Below are 21,081 nucleotides of genomic sequence, written 5' to 3'. Positions count from 1 at the left end.
GTCTGCAGAGGGGGTAAGAATGGGTACCCCCCACTGCTTGTTTATGTACCACATAACAGTAGTGTTGTCCATCTTTACCATTAATTGTCCTGGAAGAATGTGGTCCTTGAAGGCTGTCAGAGCATTCTGTACAGCTAACATTTCTTTTTGATTGATATGCAGGTGCATTTGACTTGGGTTCTATTTGCCCTGAATGCACTTCCCTGCCAGGTGAGCCCCCCATGCATAGTCTGATGCGTCTGTTAGGGTTTGGGCGGCAGGGGGTAGATTGAATGGTAGTTCCTTGTTTTGATGGCAGGCCTCTGCCCACCAAAGGAATTCTAACAGTAGGCGAGGTATGATAGGAATCATTGCTTCTAGATCGTGAGAATGTTGACACCTTAGGCTTTTTAGATACCATTGTAGTTTCCTCATATGCAGTCTTGCATATGGAATTAGTAGAATGCACGAGGCCATGAACCCCAAGGCTTGCAGTATTTGCCTTGCAGATAAGCAGGGTTTTTGTGGCCACTACTCTGAAGTAAGTTGTCAAATTAATTTGTTTCTCTGGCATGAGGAAAGCCATCTGGGAAGTTGCGTTCAAGCTTGCTCCCAGGAATATAATTTGTTGACAGGGTACCAGATGTGATTTCTTTTTGTTTATGGTGTACCCAGACAAGTGAACACCTTTTGTACAAATGCCAGATGATTCAGATGTCCTGGCTTTCTGCCCAAATTAGACAATCGTCCAGGTATGGGTATATTTGAATATTTCTTTACCTGCAAAATGCAATGACTGGAGCTAGGCACTTTGTGAATACCCTGGGTGCTTTAGATCAGCCAAAGGGCAGTGCAGAGAACTGACAGTGCATGCAGCCTGCTTTGAAGTGTAGGTATTTTCTGCAAGATTCCCTGATTGGGATGTGCAGGTAGGCTTCCTTTAAATCCAGTGTTGCCAACCAAGCATCTTTGCCTATCATGGGAAGCAACTGGTGAAGAGTTAGCATCTTGAATTTTGGAATCCGCAAAAAGGTGTTTAGGATAGTCAGGTCCAGGATAGGATGCCATGAGTCGTCTTTTCTGGGTACCAGGAAAAGTCTTGAGTAGAAACCTTGTCCCTTTTCCTCTTCTGGTGCAATCTGAATAACCTTTAATCTTAAGAAAGAGAGTACTTGCTTTTGAGCCTCTGCCCACTGATTTGGGGGAAGATTTGGCCAACCTTTTGGGGTTGGTAACGTGTGGAAGTGAAATCTGTATCCTTGGGAAACTATGTTTAAAACCCATTTGTCCTGGATAATGAGTTCCCAGTTTTTTGCTTGCAGAGCAATCTTTCCCCCTAAAGGAACAGTCAGTTGAGAAGTGCTTGGAAGTTTTAAAGTTAAGTCATTGAGGCAGCTTACCATAGGGGGTCTTACTACTTCCCTGATTTAGAAGTGGGAGCTCCCCACTGCTTAGTCCTGTGCATACCCTTGGACTGAAACCTGAGTGTTGTGCTGGTTCAGGGTTTGAACTGAGAAGGCCTGGAAGAGGCAGGAAAGGGCCAATTATTTGAGGGCCAATGCCTACTAAATCTAGGAGGCTGCACTTGTAAGAAATCTTTAACAGTTTGCATAGATTCAGCTTTTTCCTCCATGTTTTTAAGAACTTCTGCTTTGTCGCCAAACAGGCAGTCCTGATTTAAGGGAGCATCCAGCAATTTAGTTTTAACATGATCTGGCAAAGATCACTCCTTAAGCCTAGCATGCCTTCTAAGTACAGACCCGGTGACAGCAGCCCTGCAAGATGTCTCTAGTGAATCAAAACCACATTGCAAAGTATGTTTTCTAACCTGTTCAGCAGAATGCATTAAATCCTGTAAATCCTTATTTTCAGCACAATCAGGAATCAACATAATTTTCTGTTTAAGCAATCCAATAACATGCTGCTGATACTTTAACATATGAAACTGGCAATTTAAGGCCCTGATGTCCAAGGTTGCAGTGGTGTATACCTTCTTACCCCATCTATCCAGGGCCCTGGAATCTCTATCAGAGGGGGTAGGATTTTTGGCAGTAATAGCCTTAATGCCCTTGGGTCCCTGTGAAATGATCTCTGGGTCCACAGTAGGATTTTTAAAAAGGAACTTATGAGAATCGGGGAACCCTGTAATATCTATCAGGTTTTATGGGAGCAGGAGGTAAAAAGTCAGGGGCCAAGCTAGATTCCGAAAAGGCATTGTTAATGTCCAGCATAGGAGGAGGGATAGCTAAAGGCCTGTGTTGGGGCAGGAGTAAGAAATCTCTAAGCCTCTTTTTAGAATCAGAGTAATCCTGACTTTCCCAGTGAAAATGTTCCCCAAGAGTAAGCAAGGTTTCACCAAATGTAAAATCCTCTGAGGGTGAAGCAGAGGGAATAGAGTCCTCTGCAGCAGAATCCTCATAGGCACATAAGGGTAAATCCTGGTCATCAAAAGAGACAGAAATTTCAGAATCCCGGTCAGAAGTATCATAAGCAAATTCAGTCCTAGGTCTCTTACAGGGGGAAGGGTTGGCTTCCCCCAATTAAAGTAACAAGGTCTTCAGCCATTCTTATTTGTTTTTTAGGCATAGAGGCCTAACCATGCAGTCTGGGCATCGGTTTCCTAGGCATGGTTCGAGTTTTAGACCTAGAAGAAGAAGATTGCGTCTGTTTAATATGCAAGCCAGTAGGCCTGAATACACCCTCAGAAGTCGGTGCCTGCCTCACTGAGTACCGGCGAACTGGCGACTAGCTTAGGAGAAACATTGTCGGCAGCTTTGGACCTAGGCAGACTGTCTCTGTCTTTATCTTTGCGTTTTTTCGGAATGATGGTAGTCGGGTGGCTTATTGAAGACATATCTGGATAATTGAACAGAGTACCAAAATATTTAGAAGCGAAAATGTACTGATGATGAATAGTTTGTGGTTTAAATAAGGTACAAAACAGACAGCGAGGTACGTCGTGGTCAGGGCCTAGGCAAGGAATACAGTACGAATGAAAATCTTTATGAGGTATTTGCTTTCCACAAGAAATACAATTATTGACTTTTACTGACATTGGTTTAGAGCAAGAAAACGTTTCCCCTTTTGGGCACCGCATGGCAAGAAAGACTGATGCAATGGTATCGGCTGCATGCTTTATACCCCTGACTACCTAACGTCACGGAAGATGAGACAGCAACCGACGTAGGACCCAAGACTTTAATAATCAGGCTGACTGAGGGCTACTGCAAGCAGATAACCCAAATGTGATGACTGCAACAGTGAAACATGAAGAACATCTAGTCTGTTATTCCATGATAAAGCCAAAAAAGATAACGGATTACCAGGGAAAAGTAAAAAGTAACACTCTTGTTTAAAGGTCAGTCTATAAAAACTTCTCCCAGCAAAAAATAATTTTACAGAAGTTGTTCACATTCAATCATAAAATTATAAAGTGGAACATTTTCTCCCTGAAGGGAACTTATCTGCCTAGCAATGGAAAACATTAACTGACTGATCCTTGAAAGCCCACAAGAGAAGTGCTCTTCTGTTGAAGGAAAACTCTGAAGGGCTTTATGTCAAGTTACATTTTCTTTAGCTAAGCATGAGCTGACTAATGTTTGAATACATGGAAGGGGCCCTCGAAGCTTTAGAAGCAGACTGGTTGTTATATCCTTAACACAATGTCACCCATGTAACTAAGGCTACTGCAGCTGTGATCAGTATGATGAACTTCTTGAGAAATGAATCAGAATCTGAGAGAGAAAAATATTTTTTAAATGACTGGAAGATTCCAAACATAATGACTAAGGCTTTAAACAGACAATTGAAATTCATCTAATCCTTATCAGCCCTAGGCAATGGAGAAACAGGTTAAGAAAAATGGCTACTTTTATGATTCCTATTCCTGGGAGACCCTCCAGGAGAAGACCACCCTGAGGAATAGTTGTTTTCATGGGAATAAAGCTTCTCAGATGCTGACAAAAGTGTTTTCTCCCTTACCTGAAGAGGAATGCTAAACAGCTGCAGAGAACATGCCTGACTCTCTGTCCTCATTATTTAAGGAAACAGAAAAGACTAAATTCTTGTTACATGGTTAAAATCAAATGGAAAAGGAGAACTCTCTTAAATTCTCATTTTGTCAGTTGCTCTGCATTTCCCATTCTTTCCAGATAAATCGATAGCGATTTTCGGGTTGTCTATTGGAATAACTATTCAAGTTGTTGGAATGATGCATTTTAGCAATGCTAGATATGACTGAAACACTTCGCAGTTAATATCAGACTACTGTTCAATAAAGTTCATTTTTACAATCACGTTTAATTATTTTTATTTTACGCTGGTCAGACACTTCAAATATAAATGTAGTTAGCACTATACAAAGTACATGTTAAGGAAAATTCCTAGCACACAAATCCTTTAAAGTCAGGTGTCTAAAGAAATACAACCTTAACATCCAGCATCTGTCAGGAACTGAAAGTACAGAAACAAGACAGGCAAGCAAAAAACATCAACACAAGATCCATCTTAGTAATGCTTTAAATACAACCTAGTGGAATTATGATCTCTTGAATAGGCTATACTCTTCAAGATCAAATAACTTCTGCTATTCTGATTCCACTTTGACTAAACAACCACAGTTGTCCCCTCTTAAAGAAAAATAGCATTAATTTTCAAAGAAATATTTCAAGATAAGTTTAACACTTACTTGGGTTGTGCATGATGCTGAAATCCAGGCCCATAATTTGCTCCTGCCTTCATTTCTACTGCAACAGAGCACTAAAAATAAAAAAAACTTGTAATAAATATCAGTAGGCAATGATACATAATGTACTTACACTGATTGTGCCCCATTATGTTAAAGGTATTTTTATCAAGTGTGTTAAAAAGGCTTAAGATTTTCATAACTTAGGCAGTGGACCCCAACTGAAGCCACATCTTTTCAATTAACTGGAGCCTATGTCTGCCTATGTTGACAGTGCATGCAGTTTCTAATCTACCTCTGAGCCAGCCTGAACTTTGAGCATGTACTACATCTTTATTACAGTACCAGACAAAAATGCATACAAATTACAGTTTCACATTATACTTTATATTCAACAAATGAGTTGTCAAACACAGAAAATTACAAACATTATGCAAAACTATGAGAAACTCCCCTTAACAGCAGGCTTAAAGCTTTTGCATCATGGTACCAACATGTACAGTTGATGCTACAAAGTGCAAAAACTGCTCAACCAAAGTTTTTCTGCCATTGTTTGCCAGAGAAAAATTCTTGTACTTACAACCATGTATGTAAAGGAACAAAAAATTTTGGTCTTTAGATTTCTTGGGCCTTCCATTAAAAACGTCAACAATGCCAGTTAAAAGAAAAAAATGGCAGCATATAACAGGGGGAAATAAAGTAAGCAAAGAGCTTTGAAAAGTGAAGCTCTCTCTCACAGAGTATTTATAGAGTTTTAGTCTATTTAGACTGTCACTTATTGTCAAAGGCTATGTTTATTTTTATTTATTTGGTGAGTGAGCAAGCCCTTTGTACAAGTAGTCCCTTTCAGGGGTGACCTACAGTACAGTCTAGTTAAGTGACTTCCAAGAGTCAAACAGTAGGCAAATGGAGGTGGAAGGACTCAAACCCTGGAATCCCAAGCACAGAAAGCAGCTGCCAATTGGTTCCCCTATTTGGGGTTAGTACTTTCTAGTTAGATAAGCAAGCATGTTTTGAGGGAGTTGCATGGATTTTTTGACTATACAGATTGCAAAGGGTCAGGACTTCTTTAATTCAGAAATGGGGTGTTTATCTAAAAGGACTGCACTACATGAATATTTCCCTTTATTGACTAGAATTTCTTTCAAATAAAGTGACTCAAAAATGAAAGTAACAGTTCTCAGTCCATATTTGCCTCTTAAGACTAGCAAACTTATGACAAACCTGGAGGAAGTGAAGAAATTTTTCACTTGAACTTCAGATGAGACAGAGAGAAAGCCTACTTCTCCAAGTAAGTCATGTCATACTTAATTATGTGGTCTTTTGCCATCACTAAAGAAACATAAAAGTTGTGTGTGGCTAGATTACAGTTATCTTCAGTTAGCAGTAGAACCAACTAGCTGCTAGAGCTTTCTTATACCATGTGTCTATTTAAACTTTTAAGATTTCTCTGTGCAAATACATACTAATTTGTAATTAAAATTCAAACTGTGTGGCCTATCCAGAAATTTCATAATACTAACTTCAAAAATTTCATTATTCTGTCTTAAAAGCATGGCTGCTTACTGATGCTTACAAAGGTAAATGCGCAAACTGGTGAATTTTTTCTGTTGGCAATCATCTTTTGGAAGGACAGAGAAAGACATTGCTTAGCTGTAAGTACCATAAGTTAAATAGCATGCTTTGTTTTTTTTAAGAATGCACATTAATTGCAATTGTTATGCTCCTAATTGGCCTGGTTAAAGGCAGTGTTACCATAAAAGCAGGTTAGAGGCAGTGGCAATGAAAAAGTGTTATTAACCCCTCCTAGAAAACACTATCTGAATGCAAACTAATTTTGGCCAAAATACAGTTACTGATGGTAAGATTGCACTGAACGATACTGGGCTGAGAGTGATGTGGATGAATTCATGGGAAGTCAGTGCTCATAACTCTGCTCTTCGGCCATTCAGTGCGAAAACTGTGCAACTCCAAAAAGATTTTTTGAAAGAAACTCCAGCTCTACTCAGTTGCTTACCGCTTACTCAGAGGCGATCTATGCCTGACGTACAAAGCCATGTCAAACCCAGAATTAATGGACATGCTCCACCTCAAAAAATCCAAGTCCCTTAGAGCTACATGCTCCAGGGACCTAAACCTCAGCACAAAAATAAATAGGACATGATGGAGGGACAGATTCATTTCCCAGAGGCTCCCCTCACTCTGGAATAGAATCCCAATTCATGTTAGACATAGCCCCTCGCTCACCCTCTTCAAGCGAAATCTTGACGCGTGGATGGGAAATCGCAAATTCACCCCTGGGATCTCTTCTGTGTCCCTGCTAGACAGAGGCACAGTAAACTAATCTTAAAAGGGTACCTTCTGTGACCTACTTTACAGAGGCACAGTAGGCTAATCTAATAGGGAGGCGGAAGCCAAATACACTCTGGCTAGGCTTATAAATGCCTTAGGGCAGATAGCCTAGTATCTACCTATGAACTTGTAACAGTCACAGATGAAAGCAGCATTTATTGTCCATTGACTCAACCTGCTCATATACATAAACATGTTTATATTTCTCAATGGTACACTTTGTGGGGCTGTATCTGACAGACGTATGTGTGCTGCAAAGATGTTCAGTTGTGCAGAATATTGATTCATGACAGGATATTAACAAAAACATTTTCAAGCTTAGGTGAAGGAAGGACAAGACTGAAGGACATAAAATGATGCAAAGAAATGTGCAATGCTGTAATATTAAGGTTAGTGTCACTCAAGCTGGTTTCAGTGCAAGTTGTAGGAAATGCTTAACCACATATATAGTGGAAACCACACTTATCCAAGAATGGTTTGCGTCCTTTGAGCTGCTAGTGTCTGCATTCTAGTTTAGCTGGACATGCTTCTCTCTGTATATGCTTTTGAGAGTTAACTTACCCTGGTCTCCACATCAGTCCACTCAGAGTCTGTGGTTTCTTGGTCCGCAGTTGCTGATTCACCAGACCTTCGTTTTCTGGGAATTTAAACAACAAGTAATTAACTTCCACATATAAAAGCAAAAGCTCATACAAAAACTAATGTATTACAAACCTTGTTCCAGTTGGTGACTCCTGCTTCAGCCTCTCAATATCAGTAAACTGAACAGCTTGCCCACCACCTCTTGTCCGGAATACATCACCCTGTAGCAAACAGCAGTTACATAAACTTAAATGTAGTACACAATTACAGTGGCCTAGTTCCAGCACTAGATGGATTTAACAGTTTTTATGCAGAACGTGCAATACTTCCAAAGGATATTAATTGCTAAAGAATTCCCAGGAAAACTTGTAAATTTTACTTAACTGTTACTTTCAGACACAAACACTAACTAGAGACCACTAGCAACTCATTAGTTCATGAGAAGTTACTTAAAGTAGAATATTCACAATATTTCACTGGTGCTTAAACATATTTACATATCTTATAATGTCTCAAAAAAAATCTTAACCTGTTGAGTTAAATGCATAACTGTTTAAATTCAATAATCTTAGTCTAACAGGATGAATCAACACTTGTTCGATTTCAGATTATCCAATAATATACCGGATGGATGCAGCTGGTGTATTTGGGTACTATGTTATGTGGATAAATTATGTAATGGGATACGCAACAGAAACACTATCCAAAGAATGAACACAGTTGTCCTCAGTGCAATTCTTCAAACCAAACACCAAGGTATCAGGGGTGCTACCTGCATCCAGCCAGTGCAAGGAACTAGTATATAGCGGCAGTACTTTTTTCAAATGCATAGGTCTATCTACAAGACTACTTTGCTTAGCAGGTATAATATGCGCATTATGTGCTTCATATTTTACTTCACCACTCCTCAGAAAAAATACGTACTTTGTACTTCTGTATCAAATAAATCAGCTGCTACATATTCAACTATTGCACATCTTGTGTGTGAAGGTATGTATGTACATAACATACAGACTAATGTGTTAACATATGCATGCACTAAACCATCAGGAACAGGAACTGGGGTTTCTCTGTACCTGCTCAGGAAAGAAAACAGAAAAAGCTATGCATAATTCTAAAATCCAGAATGTGTGGATGCTATTTACCAAATAGGAATCATCAATATCAATTTAATCTGCACATGTATACAACTGCAGCTTGGACTAAAGTCAAGGCTAAGGTGTAAGAAAAGGTATTCTCCAGGCTATAACCAGTTTTAAATTCCTGGTCCATTTAGTTTTAAGCATGGAATTCCCATTACTATGCTGATGACTCAAAATGCTACTGCAGCTCTGTCACATAATATAACAAAACAAAAAAAAAATTGGTTTCCCAGCTACATGCCATATCTAAGAATCATAGCCCACGTTCATGTAGATATTTATTCACAGCCACTACTGACCCACAGAGATAAAGCCATTGATGTTTAGATATGTATACCAAGCAAATATACAGCTCTCAATGTAATTTAAACTATACATTTTTGGCTAAAGCCTTGCATTTAAAATATAAATAGAGTTGAATTATTTGACTAAATTTGGCATAATTCATGGAAAAGCTCTCAAGTCTTGATTACATAGTATTTACCAACCTATTTATCAGTCTGCAGACTACTACAATCTTAGCCAATAACGAGAGGTCAGAATCAAACTCTGAACTTTGCATCTGTGAAGAAGACTTTCGCCATTACACTAAACCTCCCCCATAGCTAACAAATGGAATGTACAGCTATAAAACACAGAATACTCCAACTATATTAAAATCTTAAGTTTGAGTAGGAAGGAAAAAATTAATGTTGCTTTTGTACTGATTTAGTTTCTGATAACATGCTGCATTTCTATTTCTTATGTATTATCTGCACAGAGCTCTAAAGTTACAAACCACAAAACTCAAGCATTCAGTTAAACGCATTTATAAACTGACTGCAGTAATAACCAATGACTGCACTATATTTTCATATAAAGAATACCAGAGATAAATAAAGTTTTGAGGGGCCACAATTTGATTTCTGTGCCATGGCTTAAGTGCGGCATGCTTGTGTACATCTCTGGTATCAAGTATGTACATTAAAGAGAATAAAATGTGTCCCCCCAAAGCAGCTCAGCAATGGACAATGTGCAAGGAATTGAGAATTTGCAAGAAAGTCCAACCAATATGATTATGTTGACTGGTATCGTGCCATATTAAAGAAATCTCAAAATGGTGGCAATGGGCTCCACAAATACTTCTATGACTAACTGATTCAAGTACATTTTTACTACCACTGCATGCATTTCTGAATGCCAAACAAGATGCCTTCCTGTAAAAGAAAAACAATTGAAGGGCATGTGCCAAAACTTCGATAACCCTTGTAAAGCTGGAAATCATACTGAAATGAGATAGTCCTCGAAGTGTAAATGCACTTGAAAGAGAAAGAAGTGCATAAATGAAGCGTATGTTCCAGAAGCCAACAAATTATGGAAATATTAGAGTACTCAACATACCATGACCTTCAAGGATGTCCTCTGCAGCAAATGGAAACAGATACCTCTTACTTTATCAGTTGATCTATAAGGGGACCTTCCCTTCCTGCGTTTTGAATTGGGCTTCTACTTTCTTCCATTTCTATCCACTTTTATTCAATCTCTCAGAAGTTCCAAACTTGGTGCAATCCTCACCATAAACACAATCTCATACAGTCATCACATTTCAAAACTCAGACTGTATGTGTATGTACGTGTGTGCCTGTCTATGTATATATTTACTTACACACAGGCGCTCTCTACATCACCCTAACTACTTGCATTAATTTTTCAGATCACTGTATAATAGAGTGAGGGGAAATAGTCAGATGCTGCAATTTCAAACTCGGTACATATTCCTCTTGTATTTAAGGTGTTGCTGTTCCAGAGACCTCACAAATGATTCCTGGACTTTCAACAGGCACCGTATTTGGTTGCATGCTGTGAATTCGTGTACTGTACTAGACAGTGCTCTTAGCACTGTACCAGCCAATTTGTCAAGCAAGCAATGAAGGTTTGAAACCTACACGGTTAACATCCCAGTATATAACTTTCAAACTTTCAATAGCATCTATCAAAGGAAGTTCATCTATACATAGTGGGTCAAGCAGGAGTGTATTTAGGTCATACCAAACAAGAGTCCCCTGTAGAGAAATTGATATGGTAAGAACATTCCCATTTTATCTATCAGTCATCAGAAAATCTCCTTACGGAGTCAAAAACATGATTAAATCCAAAGCAGTAAATACAAAAAGGTAGATGGAGAGCCAAAAGAAGAAGCCTCAGAAGGCTGTGAACCAAAGTACTGAGGTCTAACTTCTGGAGTTTCAGGTAAGGTAGCCCTTGGTGAATGTGTGAAATGTTGAAAAAATGGGAATGGTAAATGTTTGCACACTCTTTTGAAGCAGCATGGAAGCAGCCATTCCTCAAAGAAGAGTGGCCTTAGACTATAGCACTTTCCAAATGACATGACAGAAAAAGAGTATGCACATGGCCAGAAAGATTACTTACTGACTTGCTAGCTCTTCCCTCCTTCAAGCAATGTAGGAGTACAACTGTTTTGTCTTCAACAGCTGTGCAAGTTGAATTTACCATAACAGTAGATGCTCAAATAATCACTGTTGTGGTAGACTTGGCTATATGGGTTATATCCTGACAAGGATAGAACAGCCAGCCAGCTTGCAAAACATGAGGGCACCTTCCACATGCCCAGACTGTCAGGCAGCTCAAGCTGAGCGGACTAAAAGAAGTTTGGGCGTGAAGCCTTTAACAGATTTCTTCCCAGGAGAAGGAAGGAGGCTGAGCCCGGAAAAGACAATACTAGGAGCAAAATAAATAAGTAACTAAAGACCACACCCTGGCATAAAAAATACAGCAGCAGTGCAGAAGTGATGATTTGAACAACTGCTGTTCTGGTTAAGTTCAACTTACACAACTCTGCTATGTTCATCATATTGATCACTGTTGCAGTAGCGTTAGTTATATGGTAGGCTACCTTAGCCAACAACATTTGGGAGGTGAGAAGAGTCTAGAAGCCCTTGGAAAATGGTCCAAGCACAGTTTGATCTTGACGTAGAGAAGGATTAAAGCTTATACTGCTTTGTAAAAGTATGTACAAAGGACCAAATAGCATCTTCTAGAACACTTCTATAATCCAACACTTTCCAAAAAGCCACAGATGAAGCCAAGGCCCTGGCAGAGTGGGCCTTGACCCTGCCTGGAATAGTTTTGTTATGGTGAGTATAACGAAAGTTATAGCCTTAGACAACCATTTGGGAATGGTCTATTTTGACACAGGTTGTCCCTTCATACCTTCAAAAGATATGAACAATTGATTGAAGATCTGAAATATTTAGTTCTGCCAAGACAATATCAGAGTGGTCTATGGACATCCAAGGTATGGTGTATATCCTTTTTCTTCCTTATTTTTAAGTTCATAAAAAGATGGCAAGCTTGGCTTAAAGTCAAGTCAGATACCACTTTATACATAAAAAACCTTATTCATATGGAGAATAAGGTAAGGATGACTCACCATAAGGCCTTGTAACTTCTTTCAGAGATCAAAGCAATCAGTAAAACTGTTTTCCACGTTAAGAACCTAAAGTCAGACAGATTAGCTAGTTCAAATGGAGCAAGCATTAACTTCTCTAACCACACAATAAAGATCTATGGGAAGGTTCACCAGTTTTCTTGGGGACCTCTTATGCAAAACCCCTTTCAACATTTTCACATGACATGCATTGAAACAGGAGGATCCATGGACAGATATGGCAGAACAGCTGATAAATCAACCTTGACAGAGGAGTAAGAAAGGAAACAGGATAGTAATTCACACAAATATTGTACAACCAGAGAACAATTAGCCCTTAATGGGTGAAGCTTATGTTGTGGGCACCAACAAGAAAACCTCTTCCATTTGCCAATATATGATATTCCAGTAGCAGGCTTTCTTACCTCCCTTACTACCTGCTGTACATCCTTAGAAAACAGTTGTTTAAAAGAAATGAAGGCCCTATCATCCAGACAGTCTATTGAAGATGACTGATGCTTGGGTGTATCAAACATTCCTGCTCTTGTTCGAGTAGATCCATTCTTTGAGGAAGCTTGTGGTAATTGCTGCTGACCATTTCTAAAAGAAGGGTGAACCACTGCTGCCTTGGCCAGAAAGGGTCAACTCCATTATCTCAGGGAAGTCTTTCTCAATCTACAGAAGTACCCTGGATACAAGTGGAAATGGTGAAAAGGCATACAAGGAACATTCCTGTCAAAAGAGGGGGGGGGGGGGCATCTTTCTTCCAGGCCTTTTAGCATCCAGTCCATTAACTGAATATTTCTAGCTGATTGTTGAGAGAGATGGCAAATAGGTCTGCGAACTCCCCACAGATGGATCAAATATTGGAAGACCCCCAGTCGGCCTGAGTTCCAAAGTCTTGGTCCGGCGTCGGTTGCTGTCGCCTCCTCCCGGACGGCAGTGCGACAGGGGTATACAAGATGCAGCCGACGCCATTTTCTTCAGTTTTTCTTGCCCCAGATGTCAGGTGCCTCTAAATAGGTAGGCAATTCCAACTGCTAATAAAACATACATAAGAAAAGCAAAAAACAACTTAGAGCTTCCAGCAAATACTCCCCATAGGTAGTAAGGGTAGAAGACATAGGTACGTACCAGCCAGTAAGAGGGGAAGGAGGGAGGGTAACCTGGACTGCAGCAGTGTATATACTCAAACATCTACATTTATGGTAGGTACAAAACTGTACTATGTTCATCGTGTTACACTGCTGCAGTCATTACACTTGGGTAGAATCCCAAAGCTGAGGTAGGGTGGCTGGTTCTATAAGACATTATGGGTGGCTATAAGGCCCTGCAGCACTGCAGTGGCGAAGTCAGCTCTGGATTTAGAGTAGAGAGGCAGATGGTAATGCTTAGTGAAGGTATGTACAGAACTCCAAGTTGCTGCTTCCAAAATATCCTTGGTAGGTACTCCCCTGAGGTAGGCAGTTGAAGTGGTTGTTGCCCTGGTGGAGTGAGATCTAATGCTGCTAGGTACAGGTTTTCCATGGTATGTGTAGCAGAAACGTATACAATGTCCTATCCATTTTGAAATGGTCTGTTTTGAAATGGCCTGTGCTCCTGCAGCATATGCTACCAATAATTGCTCAGATTTTCTGAAAGCTTTGGTTTTGTCCAAGTAGAAGCGTAACTGCCTGTGAATGTCCAAAGAGTGCAGTAGTCTCTCCCCTTTATTCTGTGGTTTAGGATAAATGGTGGCAGGTGAATAGTTTGGTTTAGAGCCACACTGGATACCACCTTTGGCATAAACGTAGGATTAGTTCTTAAAGACACCCTGTCCTGGTGGAAAATGAGGAAAGGTTCCACTGCCATTAGTGCCTGTAATTCTGAAACTCTTCGTGCTGATGTTATTGCCAGGAGCAGAGCAGTTTTCCAAGAGATATATTTTAATTCTGCTGTGTTAGCTGGCTCAAAAGGAGGTAAAGTTAGTTTTTCCAAAACAAAGTTGAGGTCCCAAGTTGGAGTAGGTGCTCTACGGGGTGGTCTTATGTTTTTAGCCCCTCTGAGGTACTGTTTTAACAGAGTATTAGAAAAAAATTGGTGGATCCGTGTTGTAATGAGTAGAGATGGCAGAGGCGTGGATCTTGATGGATGAGAAGGAGAGGCCTTTGTCCAGCATCTCAGTTAAGTAGTGTAGTATCCGAGGAATGTTTGGGACAAGAGGGTCAAGGCTGTGAGCTTGGTTCCAGGCACAGAATCTCTTCCATTTATTCGAATAGGCTTTCCTAGTACTAGGCCTTCTGGCCTCCAGAATGACATCCATAACAGCTTTGGAGAGAGGCATTGTTTGCTTGACTAAGGAATCTTCCATGCAGCTAGGTTTAAGGTCTTTACCTGGCTGTGTAGTATTTGATTGTTGTGCTGAGTTAGCAGATGTGGGATCTGAGGCAAAATCCAGGGTGGTTCTTGTGCTAAGCTCTTTAAGATTGGGTACCAGTGCTGGCGTGGCCAGTCTGGTGCAATCAGAATCATCTTTGGCTCTTCTTGCCTGGCTTTTATGAGAACCTTTGGCAGGAGAGATAGTGGTGGGAAAGTGTATACTTGTAGGTTCTTCCAGCTGAATGAGAGGGTATCCACTTTCCATGCTTGTGGATGGCAACTCCTTGTGCAGAATTTTTGTAGCTGGCAGTTTATTGGGGATGCAAACAGATCTATGTCTGGGCTCCACCATTTCTGTGTTATCATTCTGAATATTTGTGGATTCAATTCCCATTCATGGGGATCCATGATGTTTCTGCTTAAGTTGTCTGCCAGTGTGTTTTTCTGTCCTGGCAGGAATTGTGCTTGCAGATGAACTTGAAGGTTTATAGCCGTGTTCCACAAGGTCATGGCTTGTCTGCATAGGGGGTAGGAGTGAGTGCCCCCATGCTTGTTTATGTACCACATAACTGTGGTGTTGTCTGTCTTTAGCAGTAGTTGTCCTGGATGCAGCAGGTCCTTGAAAGCTATAAGGGCATTTTGTACAGATAGCATCTCTTTTTGATTGATGTGAAGATGCCTTTGTTCTGCGGGCCACGTGCCCTGAATACATTTGCCTGCCATGTGTGCTCCCCAGGCGTAATCCGATGCATCTGTTGTCAGTGTTTCCCCGGCTGTGGGTTGTGTAAAAGGCTGTCCCTTGTTGAGGTGACAAGCTTGAGCCCACCATTGAAACTCCTGTTGAAGGCAAGGGATTAGTGGTATAACTGTTTCCAAACTTTGACAGTATTGAGACCATACATTCTTTAGGTACCAGTTGTAGTTTCCTCATATGCAGTCTGGCATATGGAATTAGTAGTATGCAGGATGCCATCTAACCCAAGGCCTGCAGAATTTTTCTTGCAGGTTGTTGGGTCTTTGTTGCCATCAATTGAAAGTATTGAGTCAGTTGTCCTTGCTTGTCTGGCGTGAGATAAGCCATCTGGGCCGTTGTGTTCAAGCTGGCACCCAGGAATATAATCTCTTGTGAGGGCACTAGTTTTGATTTCTTTTCGTTTACTGTGTACCCCAGACAACTTAATAACTTTTTTACAAACGCCAGATGCTTTAGAAGAATGTCCTTGCTCTCTGCTTGAATCAGGCAGTCGTCCAGGTATGGATAAATTTGAATTCCTTTTTGTCTGCAAAATGCAATTACTGGTGCCAGGTACTTTGTGAAGAGCCTGGGTGCAGTAGATAAGCCAAAGGGCAGTGCAGAGAATTGGTAGTGCATTGAACCAGCTATGAATCTGAGGTATCTTCTGCAGTTTTGTCTGATAGGGACATGCAGGTATGCCTCCTTGAGGTCCAAAGTCACGAGCCAAGCTTTCTTGCCCAGCATGTGAAGAAGCTGCTGCAGTGTCAACATTTTGAATTTCGGAACATCCAGGTAAGTGTTTAGAGATGAAAGATCCAGAATGGGCCTCCAGGCTTTCTCCTTTCTGGGTACCAGAAAGCGTCTAGAGTAAAATCCTTGTCCTTGCTCCTGTGATGGTACCTTTTGAATAGCTCTCATATCCATGAGTGCTGTAATTTGTTTTTGAGCCTCTGCCCATTGATTTGGTGGCAGATTTGGCATTCTGTTTAACCTTGGCAGTGTGTTAAAGTGGAACCTGTAACCTTGAAATACAATGTTGAGAACCCATTTGTCTTTGGTGATCATTTGCCAATTGTGGTAGAAGAGTGCCAGTTTTCCTCCCAAGGAGGCTGCCAAGACGGATTTGTTTGGCAGCTGTAGTGGGAAGTCATTGGAGCTGCTTTTTATATGGTTGGGGCCTGTCTTCCCCTTCTTTCTGGCCTGATGCAACCCATTGTCGAGGCCTATAAGGACCTTGTGTTTGACCTCTACCTCTTGGACGTCTGTATCTCCCCCTTTGAGGACTGTCTGTAATTGGAAAGGACCAATTCTTAGTTGGCCAGTTTCTGCTAAATCTAGGAGGCTGAACCTGTAAGAAATCCTTCACAGTTTGCATAGATTTTGCCTTATCCTCCATTTTCTTTAATACCTCTTCTGCCTTAACTCCAAATAACACATCCTGCTGCAGAGGTGCATCCAATAATTTTGCTTTAACATGATCTGGTAATGTATGTTCTTTTAACCAAGCATGTCTTCTAATGACAGAGCCTGTAACTGCTGCTCTGCAGGAGGCCTCTAGAGAATCAAAACCACATTGTAAAGTATGCTTTCCCACTTGTTCAGCTGCATGCAATAAATCCTGCATTTCTTTAAAATTGGGAGGATCTGATTCTGGAAGCATTTTTTGTTTTAACTGAGACAGTAAAAAATGCTGATATTTTAGCATGTGAAACTGGCAATTTAAGGCTCTTATTGCTAAAGTTGCAGAAGTATATACTTTCTTTCCCCATCTGTCTAGTGCTCTGGAATCTCTGTCAGAGGGAACTGGATTTTTGGCTGATGAGGCCTTAACTCCTTGGGGTCCCTGAGAAATAGTTTCAGGGTCAGCTACAGGGCTTTTATACAGAAATTTATGTGAATCAGGGACTCTGTAGTATCTGTCAGGTTTAACAGGGGCTGGAGGTAAGGAATCAGGATTTAAGATGGATTCAGTATACACATCATCCACAATATCTAACACTGGTGGAATAGCAAGGGGTCTGTGTTGATGTAATAAAAGGAAGTCTCTGAGCCTTTTCTTGGATTCGGAGTAATCCTGGCCTTCCCAGTGGAAATGCTCCCTCATGGTATGTAGGGTTCCCCAAAGGAGTAGTCCTCAGGCGGTGAGGCTGATGGAATTGATTCCTCAGCATCAGAATCCTCATAAGGGGGTAAAGAGTTTCTTAAGTCTGAGGATGAATCAGAAGAGATGGACAGCTGGTCGGATGAGTCATAGTCTGCATCCTGTCTAGGCCTTTTATCAGGAGGGGGATGGGACCCCCTGATCAGAGTGATTAGGTCTTCGGCCATTTTGAGCATTTGTTTCTTAGGCATGGAGGCCTGACCTGGAGAGTGCTGTATTTGTTTCTTTGATTTTAAAGGAGGGTTAGACTTAGCTGAGGGTTTAATGCTTAACTGAGTAGGTCTGAAAACACCCTCTGAAGCTGTGGGTTGCTCAGCTACTCCGGATCCCTCTGAAAGGTTAGTCTCGGTAGGCTGAATAACTTGTGCATCCGAAGGCCCAGCCATCTTCATGTGCGAGTCAGAGGTGACCTCAGATGCCTATCCTTGTCTTTGCGCTTTTTGTGTATTCCAGTCGTCGGAAGTTCCAACAGTATGGTATAATTTAATTTTCTACCAAAATAATGTCGGGCAAAATCAAACCGACGTTTAATAGTTTGATAGTGCGCTTGTTAAACCTAGCACAAAGCCGACAACCACTGACGTCGTGGCCTGGGCCTAGGCATGGGATACAATAGGAATGGAAATCCTCATGAGATATTTGCTTCCCACAAGAAATACAGTTATTAACTTTTACTGACATTGGTCTGAGGCAAGAAGAAGTTTCCCCAACGGGGTACTTAGCTTTGTAGAAGACTTCGGTTCTGGATTCGGAATGAAAATCTCAGGAGACGGCCGACCGGCACTTGCGAACTGCTTTTGCTTTGGGCACCATGCGGCAAGAAGACTGAAGAAAATGACGACGGCTACATCTTATACACCCCTGTCGCACTAACGTCAGGGAGGAGGGGACAGCAACTGACGCCGGACCGAGACTTTGGAACTCAGGCCGACTGGGGAACCGCCTGATGGCAGGATAACCCAAGTGTAATGACTGCAGCAGTGTAACACGATGAACATCTGTAAAAATCAGAAAACATTGAAGAAAAGACAGGCTGAGTATGAAACTGCTCAATAAAATATGGTTAAAAAATGATAGAATGAGAGGACAGAGTAACTTTGGAAAATCTGAGATTTTCTGCTGCACCAAAGAAACCAGAAGGAATACTATTAATTTTATGAAGGCACAAATAAGCAGCAGGACTGGTACTCCACAGTAGAAACTGTTAATTGAAAAGGCACACCATGTGTACACTCCAAACATGGTCATGAGAAATCTGTCAAGGTCTTTATTAGTAAAGACGAAAGCCTACCAACAGAAAAAGTTGATCCTAACAAAACTGAACCAAAAGGGTAAAGTACTAAAAGCTGAAAACAGTAGTGTTTTTGGAGAAAATGATTATTCACTGTTCACCAGGCAGAAGAGAAAAACGTATTCCAATAATCAGGGAATGTCAAAAGGCAGGCGTGAGATTCAAGGTACTGTATCAAGCTGTCTTCATTTTTTTCCCCCTGGAAGATCAAAGTAATTTTTTGATGCAGAACAGCCTAAGGAGGAAATGCAAAAGTTTGTCCAAGAAAAAAAATGAGCCATCAAGCAGAAGGGGACTCTACTTCTCATTTTTCTAATAAAGCAGATGGAGAAAGTTTGCCAGAGAAACCTTTTCCACTGTTCTGAAGGAAAATGCTTGAAAGAGAACACAGGAGCTGACCAGAAGAATCGAGAGTACCATTGAATTGAATCAGAATTTGGAGATGGGAAAGGAAGATTAACAGGAAGACAACCAGCAACACAAGTTAGTAAGTGAGAGACTGCAAAGCATCAATCACATTTTTGAAATACGGCTGTATAAGAATAAGTGGAAAGTATTCTTTTGTTGACTTTGTTAAACTTGTGAGGGATTCAAAAGCATTTGCCTCTCTTCATGTCATTGTCTGGAAGGACTGGGGGGAGGCGAAGAGGGCAAGGGTAACAAAATTGCTCAACAGTATTTCTATGAAACTTTTCGCAATATACATTGCATATTTTATAGTAAAGTATTTTTTAGTTCCTATATCTGATAAAGTTATTCAAGTAAACCGATTACTTCTTTCTTCATCTATTTATTCTTTTGATATTAAAGAATGTAGGCATCATAGTGCAAAAAGGGCTAGACAAATGCATGTTAGTTAATAGGTTGTAATAGGGTTGCTGAAGTGGGAGATGGGATGTAAAATTACACATATTATGCACATATGTGTACATATTATGCACAGCTGATAAGCTCTTACTTCAGCATAGGTGACTGCCTGGATTAAGACCCTTAGCTTAATCTAACAAAAAACAGAAGTGGAAACGAGTAAATTTGAGACCACCAAATATAAGTTTTTCTTTAGCAATAAATGTTTTAGCTAGTCTTTCAAGCTGCAACAGAGGATTACATTTTCCTTTTTTCCTCTTACGTTTCCATTGAGGCAAGCTGAGAAAATGGACAATAAAAGACTGAACACTGGCCTCAAGGCTAAAAGTTAATGAATTCTGAAAGTATGCAAATAATTTTCACATGGGGGGGGGGGGGTAAAGATAAAAGAACAGATATCACTAGGGTTGCCACCTTTTCAAATGGCCAGAGTGGGACATTTTCAGGACAAACATCGGATTTTACAGGCCGACACATACCCACGGTCAGTACAAAGGATAGAACTTAACTTTTTTGCCTAAATAAAAGCTTATTCTTGTAGCATTTTAGTTACTTATTCTGTTTCTTATAACATTTAGGTATTTTAGATACAGAATAACTGTTTTATGCAACTATTACATAAAATATAAGAAATAATTTTTTCCTAAAATCTCAGGACATTTGCCATTTTTTAAATTTTTTTGTCAGGACACAACTGCTCAAAGAGGGACTGCCCCTCGCAAAGTGGGACAGGTGGCAACCCTAGATACCACGGATAGCAGGGATAACCTCAGTTTCAGATTAATTAGCTCCTGTGTTTGCAGCTGTTTATTTGGCACAAATGTTTCTATTAGTAGGGTTAAACTTCATTACTTGAAGAGGTACATAGTTGTGTGTGTTTATATTAAGCTAACAGGCTGTGTGTTATTCTAAGGGTTTTTATTAAAGACAGACTTGTAAAAATGTGACGAGTTCCAATGCTTATAAGACAAAACTGCTTAAGAGGATTAACCTGACAAATGGGTTCATCTCTCACAAAAGCTGGAAATAGACAATTTGAATGCTCTCACATGTACAGACAAAAAGAAAAGATCAATTGTGTTAAGAAATGCAGAGTGAAAATAGCAATGCTACAAGAGACGCATCTGGAAAGAACTGAGCATGTGAATCTGATAAAGAGAATTTCAGGATGCGTACTCTGCAGAATATCAGGGACAAAGGAAAGGGACAGTGCTTGTATTAATTGCTAGAGAAGCTCCAGTAATGACAGAAGAAAAAGATAATGGCATATTTGTAGCAGTAAGGGTCTACTGGCAAAGGATGAGGATTACGTTAACATGCACTGACATTCCACCTAAAACTACTATTTCAGCAGGGAATATTACTTATAGGTGGGAATGGAATTTGATTTGCAACAGTATGCATCTGGGAGGCATAGAAGGAAAAATTATAACAAAAAGAGGATAGATTTCTGAAGAAATTTATGAATATATTTGGTATGAAAGACATGAATTCAGTAGTAG

At 40.4% G+C, this 21,081-nt stretch overlaps 1 protein-coding gene across 1 annotated transcript in view; it reads right to left on the bottom strand.

Annotated features, from left to right (window-relative positions):
• The window catches only part of KIF23 (kinesin family member 23), a 1,082,389-nt gene that overhangs the window by 42,246 nt on the left and 1,019,062 nt on the right, over positions 1 to 21,081 (bottom strand). Inside the window, exons 22-24 of the mRNA XM_044076375.1 lie at positions 7,730 to 7,818; positions 7,577 to 7,652; positions 4,667 to 4,737 (exon numbers count right to left, since the gene is read on the bottom strand). Coding sequence (XP_043932310.1) covers positions 4,667 to 4,737; positions 7,577 to 7,652; positions 7,730 to 7,818 — 236 coding nt within the window. The remainder of the gene's footprint in view (positions 1 to 4,666; positions 4,738 to 7,576; positions 7,653 to 7,729; positions 7,819 to 21,081) is intronic.

The sequence above is a fragment of the Protopterus annectens genome, chromosome 7.part0 (assembly GCF_019279795.1).
Source record: "Protopterus annectens isolate FY-2018-M chromosome 7.part0, PAN1.0, whole genome shotgun sequence".
NCBI classification, from domain to species: domain Eukaryota; kingdom Metazoa; phylum Chordata; order Ceratodontiformes; family Protopteridae; genus Protopterus; species Protopterus annectens.
This window is presented reverse-complemented; position numbering and strand designations above follow the sequence as displayed.